The sequence below is a fragment of the Phytophthora cinnamomi genome, assembly GCF_018691715.1.
Source record: "Phytophthora cinnamomi strain GKB4 chromosome Unknown Contig39, whole genome shotgun sequence".
Taxonomy (NCBI): Eukaryota; Oomycota; class Peronosporomycetes; order Peronosporales; family Peronosporaceae; genus Phytophthora; species Phytophthora cinnamomi.
The window spans coordinates 172,154-196,367 of NW_027150972.1; the positions used below are offsets into that span (position 1 = coordinate 172,154).

General features: G+C 56.2%; 6 protein-coding genes across 6 annotated transcripts; 2 read left to right on the forward strand and 4 right to left on the reverse strand.

Annotated features, from left to right (window-relative positions):
* Nucleotides 1–51: 51 nt before the first annotated feature.
* On the forward strand, nucleotides 52–992 carry IUM83_10557 (sepiapterin reductase; the record flags this gene model as incomplete). Its single annotated transcript, XM_067935069.1, has 2 exons — nucleotides 52–153; nucleotides 231–992. 2 exons carry the CDS (start codon nucleotides 52–54, stop codon nucleotides 990–992), a joined length of 864 nt encoding a protein of 287 aa, XP_067791472.1.
* Nucleotides 993–1,993: 1,001 nt separating this feature from the next.
* Nucleotides 1,994–2,893, reverse strand: IUM83_10558 (TonB receptor; the record flags this gene model as incomplete). Its single annotated transcript, XM_067935070.1, has 1 exon — nucleotides 1,994–2,893. The coding sequence occupies one exon, from the start codon at nucleotides 2,891–2,893 to the stop codon at nucleotides 1,994–1,996; it is 900 nt and encodes a 299-aa protein (XP_067791627.1).
* Nucleotides 2,894–6,168: 3,275 nt separating this feature from the next.
* Nucleotides 6,169–13,205, forward strand: IUM83_10559 (WRKY transcription factor 19; the record flags this gene model as incomplete). The annotated part of the gene is made up of 2 exons (XM_067935071.1): nucleotides 6,169–6,612; nucleotides 13,113–13,205. 2 exons carry the CDS (start codon nucleotides 6,169–6,171, stop codon nucleotides 13,203–13,205), a joined length of 537 nt encoding a protein of 178 aa, XP_067791500.1.
* On the reverse strand, nucleotides 13,177–17,161 carry IUM83_10560 (31 kDa ribonucleoprotein; the record flags this gene model as incomplete). Its single annotated transcript, XM_067935072.1, has 3 exons — nucleotides 13,177–13,253; nucleotides 13,333–13,479; nucleotides 15,970–17,161. The coding sequence occupies 3 exons, from the start codon at nucleotides 17,159–17,161 to the stop codon at nucleotides 13,177–13,179; spliced, it is 1,416 nt and encodes a 471-aa protein (XP_067791598.1).
* A 3,748-nt stretch (nucleotides 17,162–20,909) lies between these two features.
* IUM83_10561 (Cysteine-rich protein) lies at nucleotides 20,910–21,275 on the reverse strand (the record flags this gene model as incomplete). Its single annotated transcript, XM_067935073.1, has 1 exon — nucleotides 20,910–21,275. The coding sequence occupies one exon, from the start codon at nucleotides 21,273–21,275 to the stop codon at nucleotides 20,910–20,912; it is 366 nt and encodes a 121-aa protein (XP_067791624.1).
* A 386-nt stretch (nucleotides 21,276–21,661) lies between these two features.
* IUM83_10562 (uncharacterized protein) lies at nucleotides 21,662–23,999 on the reverse strand (the record flags this gene model as incomplete). Its single annotated transcript, XM_067935074.1, has 2 exons — nucleotides 21,662–23,568; nucleotides 23,639–23,999. The coding sequence occupies 2 exons, from the start codon at nucleotides 23,997–23,999 to the stop codon at nucleotides 21,662–21,664; spliced, it is 2,268 nt and encodes a 755-aa protein (XP_067791601.1).
* Between the last annotated feature and the right edge of the window lie 215 nt (nucleotides 24,000–24,214).

Genomic DNA, 24,214 nt, shown 5'->3' on the forward strand with positions numbered 1-24,214 from the left:
GAATTTGAATCGCTATTTAAATTTGTGTGGCACACAAGTTTTGAGAGGCTGATGACCAGGACGGCGGTGCTGGTGACGGGGGCGTCGCGGGGCTTCGGCCGATGCCTCGCGCTCGACTTCGCGCGTCTGCTCAGGACGCAGAGCCTTGACCTGGTGCGGTGCTCACTGCTAGTAGATTCGCCGCGGGTGGTTGCTGGCTAACTGGGGAATGGTTGCACGCTTTGACGCAGCACCTGTGGGCTCGGAGCGAGGGCGACCTCAAGGAGACGGAGCGCTTGGCGCGGGCCGAATGGGAGGCGGCCGCGGGAGAGCTGCGCTGCTTCTTGCAGCGCGTGGACCTGGCCGACCCGGCCGACTATGCGGCCAAGGTGGACCAGGTGCTGCTGCAGCTGGCCGCGCAGAGCTACGACCGCGTGTTCCTCGTGCACAACGCGGGGTCGCTCGGCCAGCTCGGGCTCGTGCAGGAGTGCGCCTCCTCCCCGACGGAGCTGGCGCAGTACTGGGAGCTCAACGTGACGTCGGTGCTGTGGCTCAACAAGCGCTTCCTGGACGTCTTCGGGGCCTCGAGACAGGAGCTGCTGGCCGCGACTTCCACCGCTGCGGGTGCTGCCAACAAGACGCAACTGGTCATTGTTAACATCACGTCGTTGTGCGGCATTGAGCCGTTCAAGACGCACATGATGTACTGCAGCGGCAAGGCGGCGCGAGAGATGCACCACCGTGTGATCGCGACTGAGCAGGAGGTGGCCGGCAAGGTGCGTGTGCTGCAGTACTCACCCGGTCCGATGGACACGGACATGCAGAAGACAATCCGTGAGTCACCGCGTGTGGATCCCGAACTTCGGAAGCAGTTCGAGGACATGAAGGCCCAAGGTACGCTCATCCCGCCGGCTCAGTCCTCGCAGCGCGGAGTGAAACTTGCCATCAGCGGTGACTACGAGACCGGAGCTCACGTGGACTATTACGACCTGGACCCTCCAGCCACCAAGTAGGATGCTGAAGGGTTCGTTTTGAGCATGCTATCTGCACTTAGCTACGATGGCATTGATACCAACGAGCATGAAACAGAATTACAAGGTAAAACACTTGGTGGCGTAAATGAAGATATGTACATCATTTGTGTACGCGCACAAGCAATCAAGCCAGCTCCGAGCGAGGTCATGCATCTTGCCCAAAGCAAATTGGTTTATCACTGCACAGTTTTGCTTGTCCTACCACTCGCGTGAATTTGTACATCAGGGCTCGCGTGTACATTGTACATTATGCAGCAACATGTCCAAAGACTAATGCGTTCTGATCCAAGTGTGAAGGCATCCCTCACGATTGATCGTACATTGGGTAGTTTCTCCAGTCGTGAAAACCACAACGCAGACGAATACACAGATGGGAGCAAGTAAATTCCCCCGTAATATGCGAGACGGCTACGACTCATGCAGTTAGCAAGCACTGACTCCAAGAAGAAGAATATACCTATTCGATTAAGTACATAGAGAAATCTTGTTTGCTAGTTTCCTATATACCTGTATCTACCGGTAGTTTTGAGAACGAGGGATCCTGTTTCGAATTGGCGGGATATCTGCTCGGCAGGTTTTCCAAAGCCCAGCAGTTGAAAATCCAACTCCATGAATGAACACCTCCTGTCACGGATCACATATCAACAGGAAATTTGGCGGCTTGTGGGAGTGCAGGCATCCCGCACAGGTTGTATAAAGAACTAAGACTCACTACTCTTTCAAAAGGTTCACGACCAAACCATCACCAACTCCGAAAGCAAAAATGATATGTTATCGATTAGACAATTCACGTGGCCTAAAGCCAAATAAATAGAGATCACTTCAACTACAGCACCAACTGTGTCTGTAAAGCACCACGTGCCCTGCACTGAAGGGACTACAGCGCTCGTTGCACAAGCACAAAACTTCCTCGAACGACGCCGATTCGCGTTCCAAGTACTTCTTGCTCGCTCGATCAAGTGCTCGCTCACCCGCTCACCTTACGCCGACTCGCCCTTGCTCAGCGACGCGTGGTCCACGCAGTAGTAGCCGTACTTCTGGTACGAGCGCCGGCTGCAGCCCTCCAGCTTGCACCGGTTGCCGCCGCCGTGCGCCCAGCACAGACCGCCCTGCGTCGACACCTTGTCGCACCCCGGGATCTCGCAGATGCGCCCGCCGCCGTGCGACCAGCAGTGCCCGTACCGCTTCGCCTTGCGCGTGCAGCCCTCGGTTGCGCACGTCTTGAAGCCGCCGTGCTGGAAACACTTCTTGAACAGCTTGGCGCGGTTCGGACAGCCCGCCACCGAGCAGCGAGAGCCGCCGCCGTGGCGCACGCAGCAGCCGCGGGACACCGCGATGTTCGTGCACCCGTCCACCTGGCACGGCGGCGTGCGGTTCTTGCGCACGCGCGGGCGGGCCGCGCGGGGCTTCTTGGGCTTCTTCCTGCTGGACTTGGCGGTGGCGGCTCCAGCGCCTGCGGGGCTCGTTGCGGTCGCCTGTGTCGTCTGCTGTCCCGTGGCAGCGTCAGCTTCCGCTTCGGCTGTCGGCGTCGTCGGCGCGGAGGCTGCGGTTGCTTCTTCCTGTCCTTCCCCTTCGTTGTCGTCGTCGTCGCTGCAGCTGGAGTCGAACCCGCTGTTGCTGCTGCTGCTGCTGCTGCTGCTGCTGTAGCTGCTGCTGGCCTCGCACAGCGCAGCCAGAGACAGCGCCGGCACCAGCGTCTTCCTGCTGCTGCTGCACGCGCTGCTCACCTTGTCGAGCGGCGCGATGCACGCGCCCAAGAGCAGCAGCGACGACGCGGCCGGCGGCGGCGACATGGGCGGCGCCGCCCACGCAGTGCGTGGCTGGCACTCAACTGCCGGCTGCGGGTTCAGCAGGAACGAGATGTCCGACTTGCCGCTCATCGCAGTTGATTCAGATAATATAATAGTTGCTGCTGCTGCTTGAAGTGCTGCTGGAAGAGCGCAAGTGATGGGGCGAGTGAGTGCGCGCTGCAGCCTCCGTTCCGTTGTGGTCGAGGCGGAGACTTCATTGCAGCGCGGCCGGAATGACGGCGGAAGGCGTCAACGCGTGCTGGCGAGCGTGTCAAGGCAAGAAGTTCCAGGCCGGAGTTCCAGGGCGCGTGGCGTCGCGGCTCCCGATTGGCCAGATCCGCACGCGCAGCCAGTGCCGGCACACGCCGACCCGACTCATCCCCCCAGTTTGACTCGCCGTTTGTATGGCTTCCGACGGTGCAGACACGCGCGGGCCGGCACGCGATTGGCCGGCGCCGTTCGGGTGGTGCGACCGCCAGCCCACTCTCGCGCGTATCTTGGCGAGGCGTCCTCCGCGACAACCAGCGACAACCAGATGGTCCTGCGGGCAGCGCGCCATTGCGGTGGTCGTCCTGGACGCGCGCACGCACGCCCCCAATCACAGGCTTCTTGTGGTGCGCGGCACGCGTCGGCCGGCCGTCGCCGTTTGGCTCAAGGGATCTGCTCACGCTCACTCACGGGCTCCGACGGCGCGTGCGGAGCCCGAGTTCGGAGCAGCCTGACTGACACCGAGGCGGACTGTCAACGGAGATGCACGCGCGGTGTGCGCCGCAGATGCCTTACATAATATGTACAGGTACATCCGCAGCAGAAACACATCGCGCAAGCTGATACGCTGTGCCCCCAGCAGAGGCGCGTGCCCGGCGCACGGCGGTTTGACACGCGCAATTGTTGATGCGTCGCTGCCTCGCTCGAACCCACGTCATTTCGTCGGGACAGCCAACTTCGCAGTGCGTCGCATCGCGGCATTTAACGCGGCGGGTTTAACGAGCGCCTGGGGCTTATGGCGCACGCGTAGCACTTCATGACGCGGTGGATGGTGTCTTTTGATCGCAGTCGCTTTTGAACGGGTTTCCGTCGGACAGAGCTTTTGCTTGGGTCGTCGAGCCAGCCCAGCCCGCAGCAGCCAGGAGTTTAGTGCCGCCCACTTCTCTGCGATCAACGTGCGCGCTTGTCTTTATGGCCGTCCGATGGCTCAGAATTGAGCCACCGTTGCCACTGAACGGCCGAGGAAGCGGGCGTTTTCCTAGCAAGCGGTTAATGGGGCCACGGCAGCATGTGTAAGGGAACCCAGTACTCTGCGCGGGATGCCTTCCCGGCGTTCCGTAACAGCAAGAGCAAACTCGCTGTTGTTGCAATAGGGACTCGGAACCTCGGCGCGCGTGTTTGCTGTCCACGTGGGCTGACGCGCATCAAAGTGCACCGAGCAAAAGGTACAGTGCAGTCGCCGTCGATGAAGTCTGCTGCGAGCTCCAACGATGTTGTGAGTTCGCCTTCAAGTTTCAAATTCGAGCACATATTTTGACCAGGACAGTTTAGAACGCCCAAAATACAATTTGTGGGTGTGGCGAAAATAGATGTTCACAAAAACGAGACTACTTCTGAAGTCGTTTAATAATTTGTTGAAATGCAAACTCTGTTGCTGTGCCTTGGCACCACAAATTGGTGCTCAGATTTTAATCACCCTAGTTTTAGAATTACTCTAATGGAATCTGTTTTTTTGTGAGAAACATATGTGCTTAAAAGGATAAAAACAAATGCAAATGAATTCACCCAGATTCAAAGACAAACTTTGTGTATGCCGACGTGAAACTGTTTCACCTCCAAAACTCTGGATTGTATGTTCGCTCAGCCGCATCCTGGCGGTGCAGTCTCCCGGTGCGATTGGTTTGGAAGCGATGCACAATAGCTATTCCACACCAGGGCCTCACCTCCGGTTTGCAGGCCCTTTGAGCCACAAAGCGCTGTCGAAAATGTACAAAGGAAAGTCCCGCCAGTGCGCAAAGGCAGCTCCACACCACGCTCGAAGGCGGAAAGCCTGGCCGTAGGGCCTTCTACTAGAAGGCCAGAAGTTCTAGCTCTGCGGCAGCACTTGTCTATGAGTGCCGTGCCGTCGTTGCTGGCGACAGCGCGCGCAGTTTCATGCTGTCTATGTGTTTGGCGCGCTTTGAAGCCTCGGCCAAGCGAGTAGCTTGTGCTTTTATACGCTCGACTCGACGACGTTAATCGCCAGGGGTGTTTTGTAGCTGCTCGATAAGGCCTACAGCTAATATTCATAAAAGCCCGCCGATAGGTAATGAGGTTCAACTTGGTCACTAAGAATGCGCTAAACAAATTGTTGGGAAACGTCGCTGCACCTTGCGCACACGGGAGGACAAGAAGTGCTGCATTCTGGTGCCGGTCGCTGAAGTTTCCAGATCGAGTCACTATTGGCGTGCCGTTCACTCGAGTGTAATCCATTCTGAAAGCAGTATGCCCGTGCACTGCTGTCGCCATCGATGAACGTGTCGTCCCCAGCGAAAAGTGCTTCGCGATCCGGAGCTCCAGCCCCGAGCTGGCGTCCTTGGTTACGATGTTGTCAGGAGGCTCCTGACAGGAACCGCACCGCCAGGTGTCCGGCAAGAACGAAACAGCCCCACACCCGGAAAGAATACGAACTCCACGCAAAGCTGAAGCTAGCGCGAAGTTCGTGTCTGCACCGCCGGCACCGTGGACAAGCACCAAGCAGCAGCGCAACTTCTCTACGCTCGCCCATCTCTTTGTTGTCAAACAAGATTCTGGACGAGATCGTGATGACAAAGCGGCTTGTGCTGGCGGCGGTGGTGTCGTCGCTGCCGACCATCTCTGCCTGCTACATACACGCGAGCGCGCTTGGGTTGTTGTGCAGAGGCTATTAGTGCTCATCATCGCGGCGGTGCGCCAAAGCAAAACGGTAGAGAGCTCTACAGGAGCCGCGGCTCGGTAGTCCCGCCGCCCCTGCCGTGCAACCTCAACTTCGCAGGCCAGCATCTTGTCAACACTCTTGAGCCAGTCGTCTACGTGTAGGTGCACCGGATCTCCGTGCTGCTATTGTTGACAGCAGCCCGGCAGGCTGGCCGTCTCGCCTCGATCGCCGGCCTGGGTGGTGCCCGACCGACGTCACTATCCGAAGTTCTCGCCGCTGCATCCGGACTCGGACACGCGCACTCGGCAAACGCGCGTCTACATGCAAAATGCAGCTTCTGGGCACTCCTCGCAATACGTTTCTCGACCCAAGTTCGCTGGGTCTTTGTCGTCGGACCAACGCCGCCGCCGGTGGCGGTCGCTCACAACGGAACTCGCCCCCAACCCGACAGACCTCCCCAATTGATCCCCGCGTTAGAACAATGAATGGCAAGGCTGACATCGCCTTCCTCCTGAACCCGAAAGCCCAGCAAGCTCAGCTGAGGCACTACCAGGCGCCTGTCGAGGACGTCGTCGCGACGCCACCCGCGACGCCGCCTCCGATGTCGCTCTTCCGCAGCCTCTCGCCGGTGGACCACTTCCCGGAGCGGCCGGCGCTCTCGTTCTCACCCACTCGGAAGATGCCGGCCTCGTACGAACCCGCGTACGAAAAGCGCTTCAGCAGCGTGCGCTGCTACGGCGGCGACAGTATCCGCCTGCCAATGCTGTCGCTAGTTGCGATGTACGCTGCCAACAACTCCTCCAACTCTAGCAGCAGTAACGACTCGCGCGCGCCATCGGCTGCGAGCAGCGAGCACAGCGACGAGGAGCACAACACGTCGTCCCTGCACCCGACGACACACCAGGCTCGCGCCGGCAAGACGCGCGTGCGCAAGACGCACACGCCGCCGTGCCAAGTCGAGGGGTGCAAGAACCTCGCCGTCTCCCGCGGCTGCTGCGTCCGTCACGGCGGTGGCTCACGCTGCACGGTGGCTGGCTGCTGCAAGCGTGCTAAGCTGTACCAGCGCTGCTTCCAGCACGGCGGCTACAAGACGTGCACCGAGCCTGGCTGCGACAAGAAGGCCAAGCGCTACGGCCACTGCTGGTCGCACGGCGGTGGTCGCATCTGTGAGGTTCCGGACTGTAACAAGGTGTCGACTCAGGGTGGACTATGCTGGGCACACGGAGGCGGCAACCGCTGCAAGCTGGAGGGCTGCAGCCGCCGCTCGTACCAGAAGTACGGTTACTACTGCGTCCACCACTCAAGACTGAGTGCGGACACCGAGAACTCGCACCTCAACACAAGTCTGTAAGTGTCCTAGATTGCTGTCGAACACGAAGGATGTTATTTATCGCAATATATAAAGTGGAATCGAATGAGGTTTTTGGATTATCAATATTAGCTGCACGTCGAGAGAAGAGTTCGATTTGACCTAAGGCAGTACATGTAGACCGCGTAAGGTGAGTGTCACCACTCCGCAAGGCACATTTCCCAGGCACAGTACTATTATCTGCGACTGATACATCGGGGGCGGGATCACACTCGCACAGCTAATCGTTGCAGCAGCGTTGAATGCACCTTGTGAGCAGCGTGTGAATTATTCGCTTCGTGTTGTCCCAAACTCGTACCGCCGCCGAGAAATCCGTGTATGACGCTAAATCAGGGGGCCCAGCACCGGACTGGCATGCCATCTTCAAGATGATCTTGCGCTTTGGTTCGGAAGAACTCGTGGGCTTGCAGCTGCGTGCACATATGCGGTCGACTTCGCCGTGGGCACCTCAGCTAACCGAATCCTCATATTCGGAGCACAACACAGACTCGGAGTATGAGTCGGAGCGTTCTGGTCGTTGTTGGTCAGCGCTAGGCCGGTGGTGTCGCCGTCGCGGCGTCTGCCGCGATTAAGCCGATTGAATCGGGCCTATCCACCGCTGGGTGATCCGAGCTCGACCTTCTTCTCGCTTCAAGGCGGTGTTACGCTCGCGGAGCAGAGGCACTGAGATCGGCAAGCGCCCAGCAGGAGCGCTTGTTTGCCCCAAGCAGCTCGCTGGTCGCGTAAAACCAGCACCGCCGCCGACTGTTTCGTCGCGTTTTCTGAAGTTTTCTGGCGGTGCTGCGTGTCTACAGTTGGTGCGCCATGTTGCGTTTTTATTAACTCCCTATTAAGGCCAGAAACGGCGCGCTGCTCGCAGGTGTTGAATGAGAGATTGTTCGGCGATAGCACGGTGGTGTGTTGCTCCTGGAGATCTGCGTAATAAAATACCTGTAGCAATGCTACAGGTGCTATTAGCAATAGCGTCGACCGGCGAGCTATCGCAGCAGCCAGTTGGTGCACTGCAAGACAGATTGGCTGTGACAGGAGCGCAGCGCAGCGAGACGCAAGTGGAGTGAGGGTTTATGCCGCCGGCACCGCCTCCTTCGTGAATGCCGAGAATCAGATGGCCGCACCAATGATAAACACGCGCCCAAGTTGATTTGGCCGGTCGAGTGCACCTCTCTCGTCTTTGCGCCGGCGGCGTACATGTATCATGTATCGCGAATCTCGGGCGGTGTCCTCAATGAGGACACCTCATTATTCAATTCACCTCCTCCCACAACTGAAAAGCCATGTGCAAGGCTGACATCGCGTTCCTACTGAACCCGTCGGTCCAGGCCCCGACGACGCCCGAGCGAGCACCGGCATCGCCCTCGGCGTCACTCTTCCACTGTCTGTCGCCCATCGTGAGCACCCCCGAGCGCTCTCCGGCGTCGTTCGCGTGCCGCCGCCGCCTGGCGGCCCCGTACATCGCCCCGCTCAAGAAGCGCCGCAGCGACAACAAGCGCACACACCCGGTTATGACCATGGCGGCGCTCTGCTCCGAGTGCTTCAGCTCCAGCGACGACGAGCTGTCGGATAGCTCGACCACTTCGGTCACCGCCAGTGTGTCTCACCCGCGCAAGGCGCACTCGCCCCCGTGCCAGATCGAGGCGTGCAAGAACCTCGCAGTCTCCCGAGGCCTGTGCGTACGCCACGGTGGCGGCTCCAAGTGCACCGAGCCGGGGTGCAACAAGCGCGCCAAGCTGTACCAGCGCTGCTTCCAGCACGGCGGCTACAAGATGTGCACCGAGCCCGGCTGCACCAAGAAGGCGAAGCGGTACGGCCACTGCTGGTCGCACGGTGGTGGCCACATCTGCGAGGTCCCCGAGTGCACGAAGGTGTCTACGCAGGGTGGTTTCTGTTGGGCGCACGGCGGTGGCAACCGTTGCAAGCACGAGGGCTGCAATCGCCGCTCGTACCAGAAGTACGACTACTTTTGCATGCGCCACGCCAATTTCACCACGGCCTAGAGTTGTCACTAGCTATTTAGATGTTTAGACTATTTAAAATTCACGGACTTCATTCGCAACGAACGATTTTGTGAGTGGTGATAGTAGATCGATAGTAGATCGCTACGCAGCAGAGCGAGCATACATGAGACTGGTCCGCTGAAAGTTCACTCCAAAACTGAAGCAGCCGTACTGTAGGCAAAAGCTGAAGTTGGACGCAAAGATGCACGGCGCGTTTCGGTCTCTTTTGAACAGTAAATTATACGCTGAGCTAACGGCCGTCTAAATCGTCGATTGCCAAGACACGCGCTGTACGAGGCGAGCAAGCAACCTGCGTGGTCTGCGGCGACTCGCTGCCGGCGAGCGCTTGTCGCGCGCCAATCAGCTCGCAGACATGTTGAACCTGTCAACTCTACCATCGTCAGGCGAGGGACGCACGCGAGCAGCGTGTTTCTCTCCTCGGAATCCATGTTGGAATCTTCTCCCGCCTGTCACTGGTCGAACCGCGATGCATGCGGAGGCCGCGTTGCTGGCTAGACGGATCTATGCCCCGCCGCACCCCCGGGATTAAACTTGAATGTACTAAGGTGCAAACTAATGCCACGGGCATGCAGACGAATTTAACAAAAAAGCCGCGCCGCGCGCTGCATCTCGAGGTGGATTGCTCAGCAACGCTGGGCCGGGCCAATGTCGAGTGCCAGGCGACGTAACGCCAGGTCTTGGCTAGATTGTTGCGTGATCTCGCTGTACTGGAAGCCATCGCGCGTCTCCCCCACATGATTCCGAATTGGCAGTGCATATGGAACTTCCAGCAGCCCGGTTGATGCGCTGGATTATGCTGGCATCGCACCTTCAGTCCAGGTGCGTCGCCGGGTTGGCGGTCTTGGGCGGGCTGGCACGATTTGACTGGCGAATAAGTCGCCCGTGTTTCTCGCCTCTTGTCCACCTTTGCGCTGGTCAGGTTTTTCTGCTTGGTTGTTTTCTGCTTGGAGCCACAAACAGCAGGCCGATCGTCGTTTAGCCACGCCGCTCAGCCTGATCAGAGCCCTTGGCGCTCAGTCTTGCACGACCTCACATTTGAATTCGCCTTTTGCTGAGCATTGCTTCACAGTCCACCGCTGTAGCATGCACTGTAAGGCTGATATCACCTTCTTGCTCAATCCGTCCAGCCAGGAGGTTGATACCGCTGTGGAAACACCGTGTACGAGTCCCGGCCACGCCGACCTCGACTCGGCAGAGACCACTTCGCCGCCAATGTCGCTGTTTCGCAGCTTGTCGCCGGTCGTGAGAAGTCCCAACTCAGCTTTCACGCACCGGCAGACGGTAGTGGCACCGTACATCGTTCCTCTCGAGAAGTTCGATAGCCTCCACGGCTACGCAAACGACAACACGCTGCAGCCGAAAATCTCCATGGCGGCACTGTGTATCAGCAGCGACTCGAGCTCCAGTGGCAGTGTTGACGGTGAGGATTTTCAGCCTGAGCTATCGTCTACCATTGAGATGGGGTTCAAGCCAAAAGTTCGCAAGACTCGTGCTCCACCCTGCGAAGTCGAAGGGTGCAAGAACCTCTCCGTCTCCCGAGGCCTGTGCGTTCGCCATGGTGGAGGTTCCAAGTGCACGTTCCTGGGATGCACCAAGCGTGCCAAATTGAACCAGCGCTGCTTCCAGCACGGTGGCTACAAGATGTGCACCGAGCCCGGCTGCACCAAGAAGGCCAAGCGGTACGGCCATTGCTGGTCGCACGGCGGTGGCCACATTTGTGATGCACCCGAGTGTACCAAGGTGTCTACGCAGGGTGGTTTCTGCTGGGCCCACGGCGGTGGCAATCGCTGCAAGCACGGAGGATGTAACCGCCGTTCCTTTCGGCGGTACGACTACTACTGCATGCGCCATGCCAAGACCAAAGTGCTGGCGTCGACCACCTTGGCCGAGCTTGGCCGAGACTAGATGATGCAGACATATGCACTGTAGCTAAGCTAATTTATTCAACGCGTAGTTCTCCTCATCCACGGCAATATACTCACATTGTCGTGCCTATCAAGTCTGTGCGTCCTCCGTGCGTCTACCTTAGCGGTACGCGGACACCATCGTGAGCAGCGCAGAGGTTGAAGGCGCTTCTTCACTTGACACGACAGACAAGGCGTTTGAGTATCCATATATTTTTTTTTCTGTGCTAGTACATCGCTGCTGCTGTTGCAATATGGAGACGGCTGCTGAGTCGAAAGGAACGGCATACCTACGGTGGCGGGCATGTCAGCTCAGGTTGAGCATTGCGATGCGAAGACCGAAGGTTCAGGAACAGATTGCTTCCGTCCAGCATCCCCGGCTATGTTGAACATCCACTTCAACTTGGTGAATACAAAAAATAAGTGCTTTAGCTAGCTGAGCTGCAGCTGTGACCTTAATCTGCCGTGGAGATAGACACGCAGCGCAGCGCCGAGCAATCAAGGCAATGCGGCGCGCTGACGATCCACACGGTTGAACTTCGGCGCTGTCCCGTCGCATGGCTGCTTGGTGCGTGCGGCGTGTTTTCTTGCGGCAACTTCAGTTTTGCGAATCGGCGTCTATGCGTCGTCACGCCAAGCGAACCGGCCGAACTGAAGCCGCAGAGGAAGCGAAGGCTCCAACAAAGACAAGCTCGTCGCCGTCGAGGTCCACGGTCCTCGACAGCACGGTGAATCCACGATTGCTAAAGGCTCGAGGAGCTTGGGAAATTCCTGTCCCTCCCAAGAGCGACCCCCTCGAGATCCGTAATGGCGCTCTCAACGCAGGAAATGTCGAGTACTTTCGTCCGGCTTGATGTCGACTGGGTCGGCAGTCATCGGCGTTTCGATCGCCGATAGTGTTGGGCGAGAATCTTGCTGCCACATGCTGTCGGGCGCTTTGAACCGGACGGGACTATGCACCCCACTTGCATGTGTGCCAGGTGTCCACACGCGCACCTACCGCCGGACTCCAGTCAAATGTCGCGTGACGAGGCTCGAGTCATGCGCGCAGGTCTTTGACCCTTGTCTGGCGGTAAATCGCTCGCTTGTCTGCTTCGTTTTCAGTTCACAACTCAATTCACTGTTTTGTGAGCACGTCCACTACCAAAGCATGTGCAAGGCAGACATCTCCTTCCTCCTTAACCCGCCTGCCGCGGAGGACGATGCCAACTATGATGTCCATGTGGTCGCTTCGCCTTCGTCTCCGTCCATGTCGCTCTACCGTTGCCTGTCTCCGGTGATGCAGAGCCCCGAACCAGCCTCGCCGTCGACGTCGTACCAGCGCCGTCTGATCGCCTCCTGCATCGCCCCGCGTGAAAAGAGATTCAAAAGCATGCGCTCGTACAGTGACGACAAGGCCAGCCTCCCCATGTTGTCGCTGGCCGCTCTGTGCGTGTCCAGTGAGCATTTCGACCCGACAGTCGAGTTGTCGGCAGTCACTGAGACTACGACTCGTCCTCGCAAGACTCACACTCCCCCGTGCCAGATCGAGGCGTGCAAGAACCTCGCAGTCTCCCGAGGCCTCTGCGTACGCCACGGTGGCGGCTCCAAGTGCACCGAACCGGGGTGCAACAAGCGCGCCAAGCTGTACCAGCGCTGCTTCCAGCACGGCGGCTACAAGATGTGCACCGAGCCAGGCTGCACCAAGAAGGCCAAGCGGTACGGCCACTGCTGGTCGCACGGCGGCGGCCACATCTGTGAGGTCCCCGAGTGCACGAAGGTGTCTACGCAGGGTGGTTTCTGTTGGGCGCACGGCGGTGGCAACCGTTGCAAGCACGAGGGCTGCAATCGCCGCTCGTATCAGAAGTACGACTACTACTGCATGCGCCATGCACCTCGCAGCTTGGTGGCCCCAACTGCGAGTACTGCAACCAGCTTGTAGACAACTAAGTAGCTAGAATAGATTAGAATAGAACGGTATTTAATTTTCACATTCATCGCCACGAACTGTTTCGTCGTTGTCGGATACCGCTCTTCGATTGTGTAGCACTACTGCAGTTGATTTCGCTTGATAAGAGGCTCACAGGTTGGAGTAGTCTAGAGGTCGTTGTCACAGAGTGCCTGGCCACCTTCTAACGGTGCGGTGTTGATATTGCAGCATCAAACAAGAAGCTTTGAGGGTGGTGGCAACAAGACTGTGTCCGACAAGATGGATAAGTCAGTTAGCGGCGGTGGCTTTCAATGGAGGTAGGCACGTGTTGCACGTATTGACAATCCAATGTAGTAATCCGAACGATTTCTTCCGTATGATGAAAACAACATCGTTAGCCTGGTGAAGCTTGGAAGTAGATAGCCTTAAACAAGTCTGCAAATCTGACCGTCAAAAGCAGGGGCAGCCGACGCAAAGGGTGTCGCCGCGCTCCGAGCGATACAGCAAGCGAAGCTAACGGAGGTCTTGTCACTCGTCCAGCGCGTGGCGGTGTGAGAGATACACGCCTCCCACTCTGATCGAACCGAGCAGAAAACTATGCACCAAGTAGCATTAAGCGCAGATTAAGGTGCATGTCGACCCACACGCTTTCGCCTGGAGGACGATTGCTCAGAAAGCCTCACGCGGATCGCTGCACCCACGGAGTGCGTTTATGGGGTCCGTTGCGCCAGTCGCCACTTGTCAGCTCGTGTTTTCATGCCCCCAACCGCTAAACTTGTGAATACTCAGTCCTCTTGGCCACGCACACACGCACGCCAAGACGCGCCGGTGGTTCTCTCCATCATAGACGACCGGCATTCCCGCAGATTATCCTTCGCAGTCCACCATGCTTCCGATCTTGACGAACTCTCCCGACCATGGTATGAAACCAAATCATGGATATCTACGGGTGGGGGGTTTGTCGCCGCCGATTTCTCAAGCTTCTCAGGTTTTGCTTCACGCGGCTTGCTCACTGACTTTGCAGCAACAACCGGCCTGCCTGTTCTTTGCTGATTCCTAATCTACTTGTCTAACCAAGCAAGTTGTTGTCGTGCGCTGATGATCCGGGCTTATGTGTTCGAACGTGCGAGCACCTTTGAGCTCTGTAGACAACAGTGCCGCGTTTGACGTATCTCATCCACCGTTGCTCAACCGCTCACCTTTGTACCCATCCGTCTAGACGTGGTGAACTGGTAGACTATTGTCGAGCTGGGAGCTTCACCTCACACTCATAAATCAATTGCTCACATTCTCGCATAATACTCCCCACCACCCAGCCCATCCGCCACCGCACTATGCACAGCAAGTCGAACATCACTTATTTGCTCAACCCCGCCATTCAGGCCAAGGCCTCTATGAAGAGCTGCCAGACGCCGGACCGAGCGAGTGAAAGCACTGCAGACACTGCGACCTTGTCCCTCTTTCGCAGTCTCTCGCCACTCAGCCCGCAAACTGTCACTTCTTCGTTGCGGTACCGGCGGCAGCTCCTGGCGAGCATCGCTCCATACGAGAAAAAGCGCGACCACCTAGATAGCAAGACAGCGAGACTACCATTGATGACTCTGGCAGCCCTTTCATCAGCCGCTAGCTCATCCTCAAGCCCCAGCAAGACACCAAGTGTAGTTTCGAGTCCGAGTGATAAGCCCACAGTACAATCCTCTTCCTCAACCACAAACCAAGGGGGCAAAACTCGCATCCGCAAGACGCACACGCCTCAATGCCAAGTGGAAGGGTGTCCGAACCTCGCCGTATCACGCGGCTGCTGTGTCCGCCACGGTGGTGGCTCGCGTTGCACGGAACCGGGTTGCACTAAGCGCGCCAAGTTGTACCAACGATGCTTCCAACACGGAGGTTTCAAGACATGCTCGGAACCTGGATGTACCAAGAAGGCCAAGCGCTACGGCCACTGTTGGTCCCATGGTGGTGGTCATATCTGCGAGATTCCGGGATGCACGAAGGTCTCCACTCAAGGCGGGTTTTGCTGGGCCCACGGCGGCGGCAACCGCTGCAAGCTCGAGGGGTGCAACCGTCGATCATATCAAAAGTATGGTTACTGTTGTGCCCGTCACGCCGTGAGCAGCCCTGCCGAGATGACCACGGAGAGTAAACCAAGCTTCTGAATCGAGCAGCAGTGCCCATGTAGAGAAGCCGAAACTGTTATTTAAGAACGAAATACCAACCGCGAACATCCATGGCCCGATACCCACTGCAATCTTGATCTTCACCACTCGTCAGTACGGACACGATCCTTTGTTGTGACCTTCTGCGCGGTGACACTTGTGGCATTTGTACATTGGTCGCTTGCGTTGGTCCATTGGGCGGGTCCGCACGCGACGCTTCCTCTTCTTGGCTGTGTTGGCGTCGCTATGGGATGCGCTTTGTTTGTTAACAAAACGGGGTGGTCGAATTGCCGGGTCACGCTTGATATTCTCCTCCACCGGAAGCTCCAGTGCGCGGTTCTTAAATGATGATACGTAGTTGCGAACCAGATAACACTCGTCAAAAAAGTTCACAGCCTGGTTCATTGCACCCAGCTTCTGTAGCGCTGCTAGCACATGACGACAGGGAATTCCCCATTGTAATCGGCGCGAACAGGTGCATGTACGGTGTTCCAAATCCACGCGCCTCTGTCGGATCTGTGCATTGTGCGAATTCCACACAAACGCAAGCTGGGCTGAGCTCATGCAAACCGAGTATAGCGGGACGCGATCAAGCTGTTCTTTCATCAGTTGGTCCGCCGCTGGTGTCACTACGCGCCGCTCTAATTCCCACTGCGTCGCACGCTCATGCCTCTGGAAGGCGGCGTGCATCGCGACAAGCGAGAGCACTTTGATACATTCATAAGGGAGCTGTTTTCTCGCCGGAGCCAGACCCAACGTCTCTGCGCCAAGGTCCAGCTCCTCAAACCGCGTAGTTTGCCACCCGTACATCTTTCGAATGGCCAAGTACGGATACAAGCACCATTTCAACGGCTCCACCCCGCGAATACATTGCGCTGCCGCTTCGTTCTGTCGCGAAAGCTGCGCCACGGACGCAAGGTACTCACTCTCGGCCTCTGCACGTTGGGCTTGCCACACTAGTGCTTCGTCCTCATCCTCCAGCACGATGCCGTGCCCCTCCCGCATTTCTTCCAGCAAATGCTGAGTACAGATCATAACATGAGGAATGTGCAATTCAGCGCACGCCGCTCCCAAAGCCCCGCGTCCGTTAACCACCACCGGGAACCTTCGCAACGGGAATCCGTGCTCGATCAATTTCTCCAGAAACCACGTACAGTGAGTCAGTGTTTCCTCCGGGACCAGTGCGGCCGCATGCATCATCGGCTGCAGATCTCCATCCCGTCCCACGAGCACCAACATCGTTCCATTATAGCTCGTGTGCTGCATCTCCACGCTATCAATCCCCAAGACGCTCTGGTCGTTCCACACGCCCGTCGGGTCCAGCGCCAGCAGCGCTCTCAGAAAGCACGAGCCCGCTGTCGGCGCCTCTCCTTCCCTCCCTGCGTCACTCTGGCCGGCCGCCTCCGTCTCGATGATAGTGGCCACGTGGGCGTTCAGCGCTTGCAGCTGCTCCAAGTAGCCGGGCAGCTTCTGCATGGACTCGACCACCTCGGGCACCGCGTCTCCGTTGCGGCGCGCGGTCTCCATGGCGTCCAGCAGGTCGCTCTTGGCCTTGTACACCATGCTCTTGCTGCACTGGAAGGCCTCGGCCGCCTCCAGCTGCGCCACCAGCTCGGCCGACGACACGCGCGCGTCCGCGTACACGGCGTCCCGCAGCAGCGCGCTCTCCTTGAGCTGCCTGGTGGTGGGTCTGGCCACGCCGTCGCACTGCGCGCTGTGCGCGAGCGAGCCGGACGTCACGTACCAGAAGCGCGCGCTGCTGTTTTCTGACGGACTGATTTCTGTATTATTTACTGCATCTACTACTGTTGTTGCTGCTGCTGCTGCTGCTGCTGCTGCTGCTGCTGCTGTTGTTGTTGCTGCTGCTGCTGCTGCTGCTGCAGTCTTTTTGGGCCGCGAGCACACGGCGTTGACGAGCCACGGACACGGCGCCGCGCTGGAGCACACGAACTTCTTGTAGCTGCCGCCGCTGGCGCGCACGACCGCGCGCTTGCCGGCCTGCAGCGCGACGTCCTTGATGTGCGCCGTCAGGTCCTTGCCGCGCGCCCAGCGCTTGGTCTTGAGCGCGGCCAGCTGCGCGTCCAGGTCGCGGCCGGCGTCGATGGCCGGCGGCTCCATTGACGCTATTGTGCCGCTTTTCTTTTTATCAGCTCTCGGTTAATTTCCGGTCCCGCTAACTTTTACGCTGTTGTTACCGGACGAAACTCTTCAAACCGCTCAGTTGTACGGTTCGCCTTTTTTTTTTAGTTGTCTTCCCCGTAGGCGTTAATTAAGTAGTGTCCACGATCCAAGCTCCACTAGTAGTTTCTGTCTGGCATGCAACGAATCCACAGACATTGGAAATGTAGTAGTATGCATTTGGGTAACCACGATCCCCCTAGAAGTCGAGAATACAGTTTTTGGCATCTTGAGAAGAACGATTCCATGACGAGCAATGAATCAAATGACAAGGTCTCAGCAATGAAAAGGGATCCCGGAAAACTGAAGTTTCATACAATGCGGATAAAACTAATATGCAGGTCACACCAGTTGTAGCGAAGAAGTCCTACATCGTTCGTGCAAAGGGCCTGACAAAAAAAAATGTGCCTCAAGGTGCGGTCAACACGCTTGTAAAGAGGAATGCAGTGACTTTAACTCTTCATTATCATACAAAAACGGCCGTACTGTACATGAAAATGCATGGTCTCCACATTCTACGCATGCAACTGTAGTTCATAATGATAATAATGTTCCCTACCTTTTAAGAAAAAAAAAAGGTAAAGCGGTCTAATATTTAATACATCACACGAAACAACGATGGCTTCATTCATACGCTGCTACTACGGTAGTATTCATATATAGTATAATATGTACTACCGTAGTAGCTGCGTATGAATGAAATAATAAAAATAATGATGATGATGATGAAATAATAATGAATGGAGTAAATAGTATTATTATGGCTTTCGCGCCGTATGTGCAAGAAGTTCTCGGCACCCTACTTGGTCCGGGGGCACATACGAGTTGATAAAGCTCTGGCCAGCCCAATCCGCCGTCTTGTCCGTGTAGAGCGGTGCGCCCTCGACAAAGTTTCGTTTGCGTCTCCCTGTCCTGAGTACTTGGCCAACGATGGGTAATGCTGCACACCTGGGAACAGATAGAGCCACTCGAATCCCGCAACTTGCTCTGCGCCGCCCATTTGTTTCTCGAGTGTTTCATGATAGGCAATGGTAGTGCGAGGCGAAATGTGCTCATCAGACCATCCATGCCACAGTACTAAATAATTGCAGTAATACAGTACAGCGTTCTAAGAGCTTCATACGGAGGCCAACTACAACTCGATTGGAGCTGTGGAACGGGAATTATCGCCAGCTTAGAAAAATGTAAATTCTTTTCCGGATCGGAGAAGTACACCCTCGACACCTGCTCATAGATACCACGAACCCGGACCTGGCTGCATTCAAGGCTGCAGGTGGCAAACCGATCTAGAGCGCAATGCAGTTTTCGAGAGCCCTGTATCTCGTGCGAGTTTGCTGCGGCTACGCGACCTCGCAACCGCTGACCGCGCACGCACAATTCCTCGTACTAATAAACAAACAGTGAATGGGCGTTAGCACACACACGCAACACCTCTAAACTACATGTTAAGCCCCACAAATATTCAGCGCAAGTACAAAAGTCACCTTCAAGGCCTCGAAATTTCAGAAAAAACAACAGTGCTCGGCGGATAAAAGTTTCTAAGTAAACTTAAATAGAGGGCCTTTTCCCACATCCTCGAATTCGTCATGGAGTGATCGCCGAATCCGCCAGTGGGGTCATACTCTTGGGAGCTCTCTTCTACGTATGGATATGGTGCCAGCACTTCCGATTCCTCGGAGCCAACTTGGTCCTTGGGCGGTGCATCCTCTGCCGGCTCTATCGCCCCCACCTTGGTCGCGGTGGCGTTCAAGGACGCGTCGGCCTTCGAGATCGTGACGTACCACTTCGAACCTTCACAGTTCCACTCAAAGGTGCATTTCCCCAACCAAAACGGCGCGTCATCCACGCATTCGGGGCATGCCTCGAGAATAGATTGAGGCCAATCCCAAGCACAGCCCTGTACCGTAAATACGGTCTCAGTCCCCTCCGTTTTCAGGCTGACCACATCCTTGGCGCAGATCGTGGGGAATATGTCGCGGTCGTAGATGCTGTAATTGGTTAATGTCGTATAGGAGAACTCTTTATCAGCATCAGTAGCAGGCGTATCTTTCACCGGATCGACGGTTTCTTGATTTGTTTCTTGGGCAGCCGAGATGACCACCAGCCCAAGGCCTGCGAAAGCAAATGCGAGGGCGATCAGAGAATCCATAGTGCGTCGATTAAGACGAAGTGGGGTATGTGTGTGTCGCAAAGAAAATTGAAGAATGCTATCGTTAAGCTGCGAATTCGTTGCATATTTAAAGATACGTACAACCGTTGTATACTAATCACAATAACCAGTTGAAGTCAAATCTCATAATCGACCGTGACAAATGCAGCACAGCGAACTACCTTATCTTGAGGAAAACTTCTTTAACTTAATGAGCAACAATGCAGCGTATAAGTACCTATAAAAATCGTACTGGCAGAACAGAAGCGTTATTCCTAACGTGTGTTGTGTACTTCGATTCCACGAACCCTAAAAGCATTTTTCTCCCAATAACCCCTGCCGACGCGCCGAGCCCAATATTTGGAGTCGATCGATTTTGTATTATCTTGGTCACACGAATATTTCTTTGAGTAGAGCTGATGGAGTCAAATCGAAGTACAGTGCACTAGAAATTCCAGTGTCGTCGATATCGAGATGAGATTTCAATGAATTATTGTGATTAGCGCCAATACGTAGCTTTCAGTGCATCAATATAGCCATGCAACGGGTTCAAGACGCTTAGTTTCCCTTGAGAAGCCTGGAATTTGTTTCCGATTGTGGCCAAAATGTTGTTATTTTTTCATTTGGCGGAGAAAAAATCCTGAAGTTTGAGTCGGGGATTGTTGTTGTGGTGTGATTTTGTGGTTGTGTTAATATTGTCGTGTCACATGAAAGTATCAGGGCTTACTTCGTCTTGTAATCGCGGTAAAAACCAAACATGACTGCGGTAGATAACCTATCTGATACAATACTGCATAATCGAAGTCATAAAGAGTACCTGATCTCCACGGGGGCTGTGGTATGTTAAGTATAGTTTGTCTTGAGATATGGGTAAAAGTTACTGTGGTTGGCTAATACCAAGTGCGCTTTATGTTATATGCGAGAATAATGACATCGGCGATGCGGTAACACATATTTGAGGTATTACAGGAAAATTGCAGCGGAGTGCACGCCAAATTTTTTTTCACTTGCGTAGAACTAAAGCTCCAGCAGGTTTCCTCAAATTATGGCTGTTTGCCGTGCTGGATTTGTCATGATCGCCTTTCGGATCTGAATTTTCAATAAACTATTCTGATTAGTATTTTACTTCGGTACCATATCTTTTACATGTACATATATAATACTACTGTACCGTATATTTTTACTACTGGTATGTAGTGCATACCATCTTGCCGTCGAGCACGGCCTTAGAAATACAAGAAAGCGGAAAAGGAGCGTATTCGTGTCATATATCGCAAACGATAATGACTCAAGTTTGCGGTTTTTCTATAAATCACTGTTGTATGTATTTTATCCAATCAGAGACCATAATATGGGAACTTCGACCAATCAAACATCGAGGTTTTTTATGAACAAAAAACTGTTAATTTTTTTCCGGACCGAAGATCGTAGTAGAGGACTAGACAATTTATACTTTGTGAGGTGTTGGGACTGTGTTTACATTATGGATATATGCACTTTGCTCTCTCCCTACACTAGGGAGGGGCCGTCATCTGATATTTACTCCTCCTCGTCAGAGCCGTCGTCGTCGGAGCCGTCGTCGTCGCCCAGCGAGCCGAGCTTGCTGTTGTACGGGTTCGGGTACGGGCAGAGCAGCTTGGGGTCGTCGTAGTCCTCGTCGGCGCTGGCGTCCTTGGAGTCGTCGCTGCAAATGCCGTACGTGTAGTTGAGGCGCACGCAGACGCTGTTGGCGCACGGGTACACGGACGGATCCACGCAGTTGTTGAAGGCGCACTGCTGGCCGATGGGCGTCACGTAGAACTTGTGCTCGGACACGTGCATCCGCAGGTGCACCTCCTGCTCGGCGAGCACGAGCGCAGCGGCGGCGGTGGCGGCGGCAACGGCGAGGGTGGACAGGAGCTGCATCGTCGGGGAGTGAGGAGGGAGGAGAGACCTTGGGCTGTAGCGCGCGGATTCAGGAATGGATGGCGATCTTCGGCTGCGTCGGCTTCACTTCTGATTTATGGGTTAGCTTCTCTGATTGGTTGAGAGGAAGATGGCTACATCGATCATTGAAATACACAGGTAGCAAGTTGCAGCGTTCGATCATGACCTGCACCACGTACTGCCGCATTTTTTCCCTCATAGAACTAGCCTGCAAGTTTGCCACGAAACGGCTTCATTATGTGCACGGTTGCTTTCGCTAGCAGTGGCGCTGGTCCACAAGACCAGAACCCGGCTGAAACAGCCACTCACGCCAATATTTCCTATCAAGACGTTCACAGCTTCATCGACGATAATGATGCTGCAGCTTACACGTGCACCTCGCCGTCGTCGAGCGCGTACTCTTCCATGCCCTCCTCCTCCTGATCCAGTTGGCGGTACCGCCGTTTGGCCTCCTGGTGCGCCAAGCACGACGCGAAAGGCCGACTCACGCAGCTGAAGGTGTAGCCGGCCAAGGAGCCGAGCTGCGTGTACAGCCTGGTCACGCGATTGCCTGTCTGCAACTGCCAGGCGGTGATTTCGTCCTTGAGGCTTTGCGCACGATCGTTCTCGCCCGCTGCGCGCGCCACCGGGTCAGCGACCGTAATTCCACTGCTGAGAGACTCCGGCCCCTTCTTATCCTTCTGGAACGCCGAAGGCAGGTCAATGGTTGACGGGCGCAGCAGGTGCGAGCCAAACAGCTTCGACGCACGGCCGCTGAACACCACTCGTGATGGAGACCGCGAGCCATCCTTCTCGGCCTTCTGAGGGTTGTCAATCCGTGTTAACTCGCGGCGGACAGGCTTGAGAACTGTCTCGTGTGAATTCGATTTTGGATCGCACATGGGCAAGTAGACCACGTTTAAGTTTCGCTCTGCATCGGTAAGCGGCCACTGGTGCTTCAAGCGCATGGCAGGATCCAACTCGGTCGCCAAAACTTGTAACCACATCCGCCCCTGCTTAGCGTTGAACACAGTACCAATGGCCGACAAAATCGCGCCGTTCTTCAGGTAGAACAACTCTTTTGCCGTGTTGGATGCCTCGGCACGCGCCGCGATTGTGTTCTCTGGCGCAGTTTCATCCTGATTGTTGCTCGTCGCCTGTGAGTTGTCTGACGAGAGGAACACCTGGTAATACTGCTTCGGGTTCATTTTTCCAGGTGCAGGAATTTCCTGGACCATGCATGTGTTCGTCTTGGCATTTGACTGAATCGCATATCCGTACCGGACAGGTTGACCAAGATCCTCGAAGTCTTCTTCCTCCTCCTTGGACTCGTCTGCGTTGTTATCCGGGCTACCGTTGCCAGCGTTGTTGTCTTCGTCGCCGTCATCTTTGGCATCTTTGCTAATATTCGTCGGCTTCTCCGAGGGCAATGCTACTCGAATCCACATGTGTCCTCTGTCGTTGAGCACACGATGAGTAGACGAGAACACTAAGCCCGGCTCAAGGTGGCCGACGATCTCCGCCTGCAGATCAGCTGTACGGCGCAACGGGAGCGGTCGACGACTGTAGACCGTGCGATAGAATCGCTCGGCGTTGTCGTTAGCAGGCTCGTCTTGAATCCGATTGCTCCCCCAAGGCACCATCACACGCTGCGCTGTATTAGCATTGCGTTCGATGACCCACGCATCCGGCCCTGCCGTCTCAATCACGGCTTCTTCCTCCTGATTTTCGCCACGATCATCCATCGGATGCTCTTCCTCTGTCTTCTTCTCGTCCACTTGCTGCAGCTCCTGCTGCGACTTCAACGGCTGGATACGCACCCAGACGCGGTCCTTGAGCAGTTTCCGTTCAATGGCGCGCACAACCCGGTAGCTCTCCACATTGTACAGCCTCGGCGCCTGCAGACTCGGGATCGCTCGGACGGGCAGTTCCCCCGCCCACTTGCCTCCCCGGCCCGCCACATTCTGCAAATACACTGGTCCGTTGCGGAAGAACCCGAGCGCTTTCGGGTCCTCCACCTCGATCAGCGTCTTGTGGAACGACGCGTTGATCCAGCCGCCCAGCCCCGCGAACGCCGACGTCACCTTCACCGCCAGCTGCGTGAAGTCCTGGTTGAACCTGCACTCCGTCGCTTGGAAGACGCTCACAGGCGGCAAGAACCGCTGCATGTGACGCGGCGTCGACCCGCCCGAAGCCGACGCCGAGGCCGAGGACACCGACGCCGAGTGCAGATTGAACACCGGCTCGCGGTACAGCTCCAGTCGGTCTCGCGCGCACATGAAGGCCGGGAACTCTGCTCGACAACAGCACAGCATAGTGAGATCAAGTCTACGGCCTCCTACGCAGCCGAACGGCAGGCGTACCGGGCAGTCGGCGCATGTGTCGGAACTGCGCCGGGTGCGCCGCGACCAGCGACGGCTGCTGGCGCGGCGGGAGGTCGCCGCCGTCCACGGGCGCAGAGCCAGACGGGAACTCGAGCTGCGCACGCACGTAGCCGTTGTGCTTGGCGTTGGAGAAGTAGCCGCGGCGGATCTTGAGCCACACCTGGTCCTCGTAGTACAGCACGGCCGAGCACGCGAAGTACGCGCCCACGCGCAGCTCCCCGCAGCGGTCCAGCGCTCGCTCCCGCGGCGTCGAGTACACGAACAGCCGCTCGCGCGTCAGCAGCGCCGACGAGGACGCAGCGCCGCCGTCCGGGCCGATGTACTGGAAGAACTCCTCCATGCTGCTGCCACAGTTGACCCACGATTCGGCTCTGAAGGCAGCGTTTCGGAAGAGAAATGTACTCAGATCTGAGTCGTGAAGGGTTTTCAGCCAATCAGGAGACACGTGAACAGCCTATCAGAATGGACAGTTTCGCCACGTGGTTTTATGGCCAATCAGAAGTAGTGGATTTTAGTACTGCGGAATGTATCGTACATGTTGAAGTGGCTGCACTT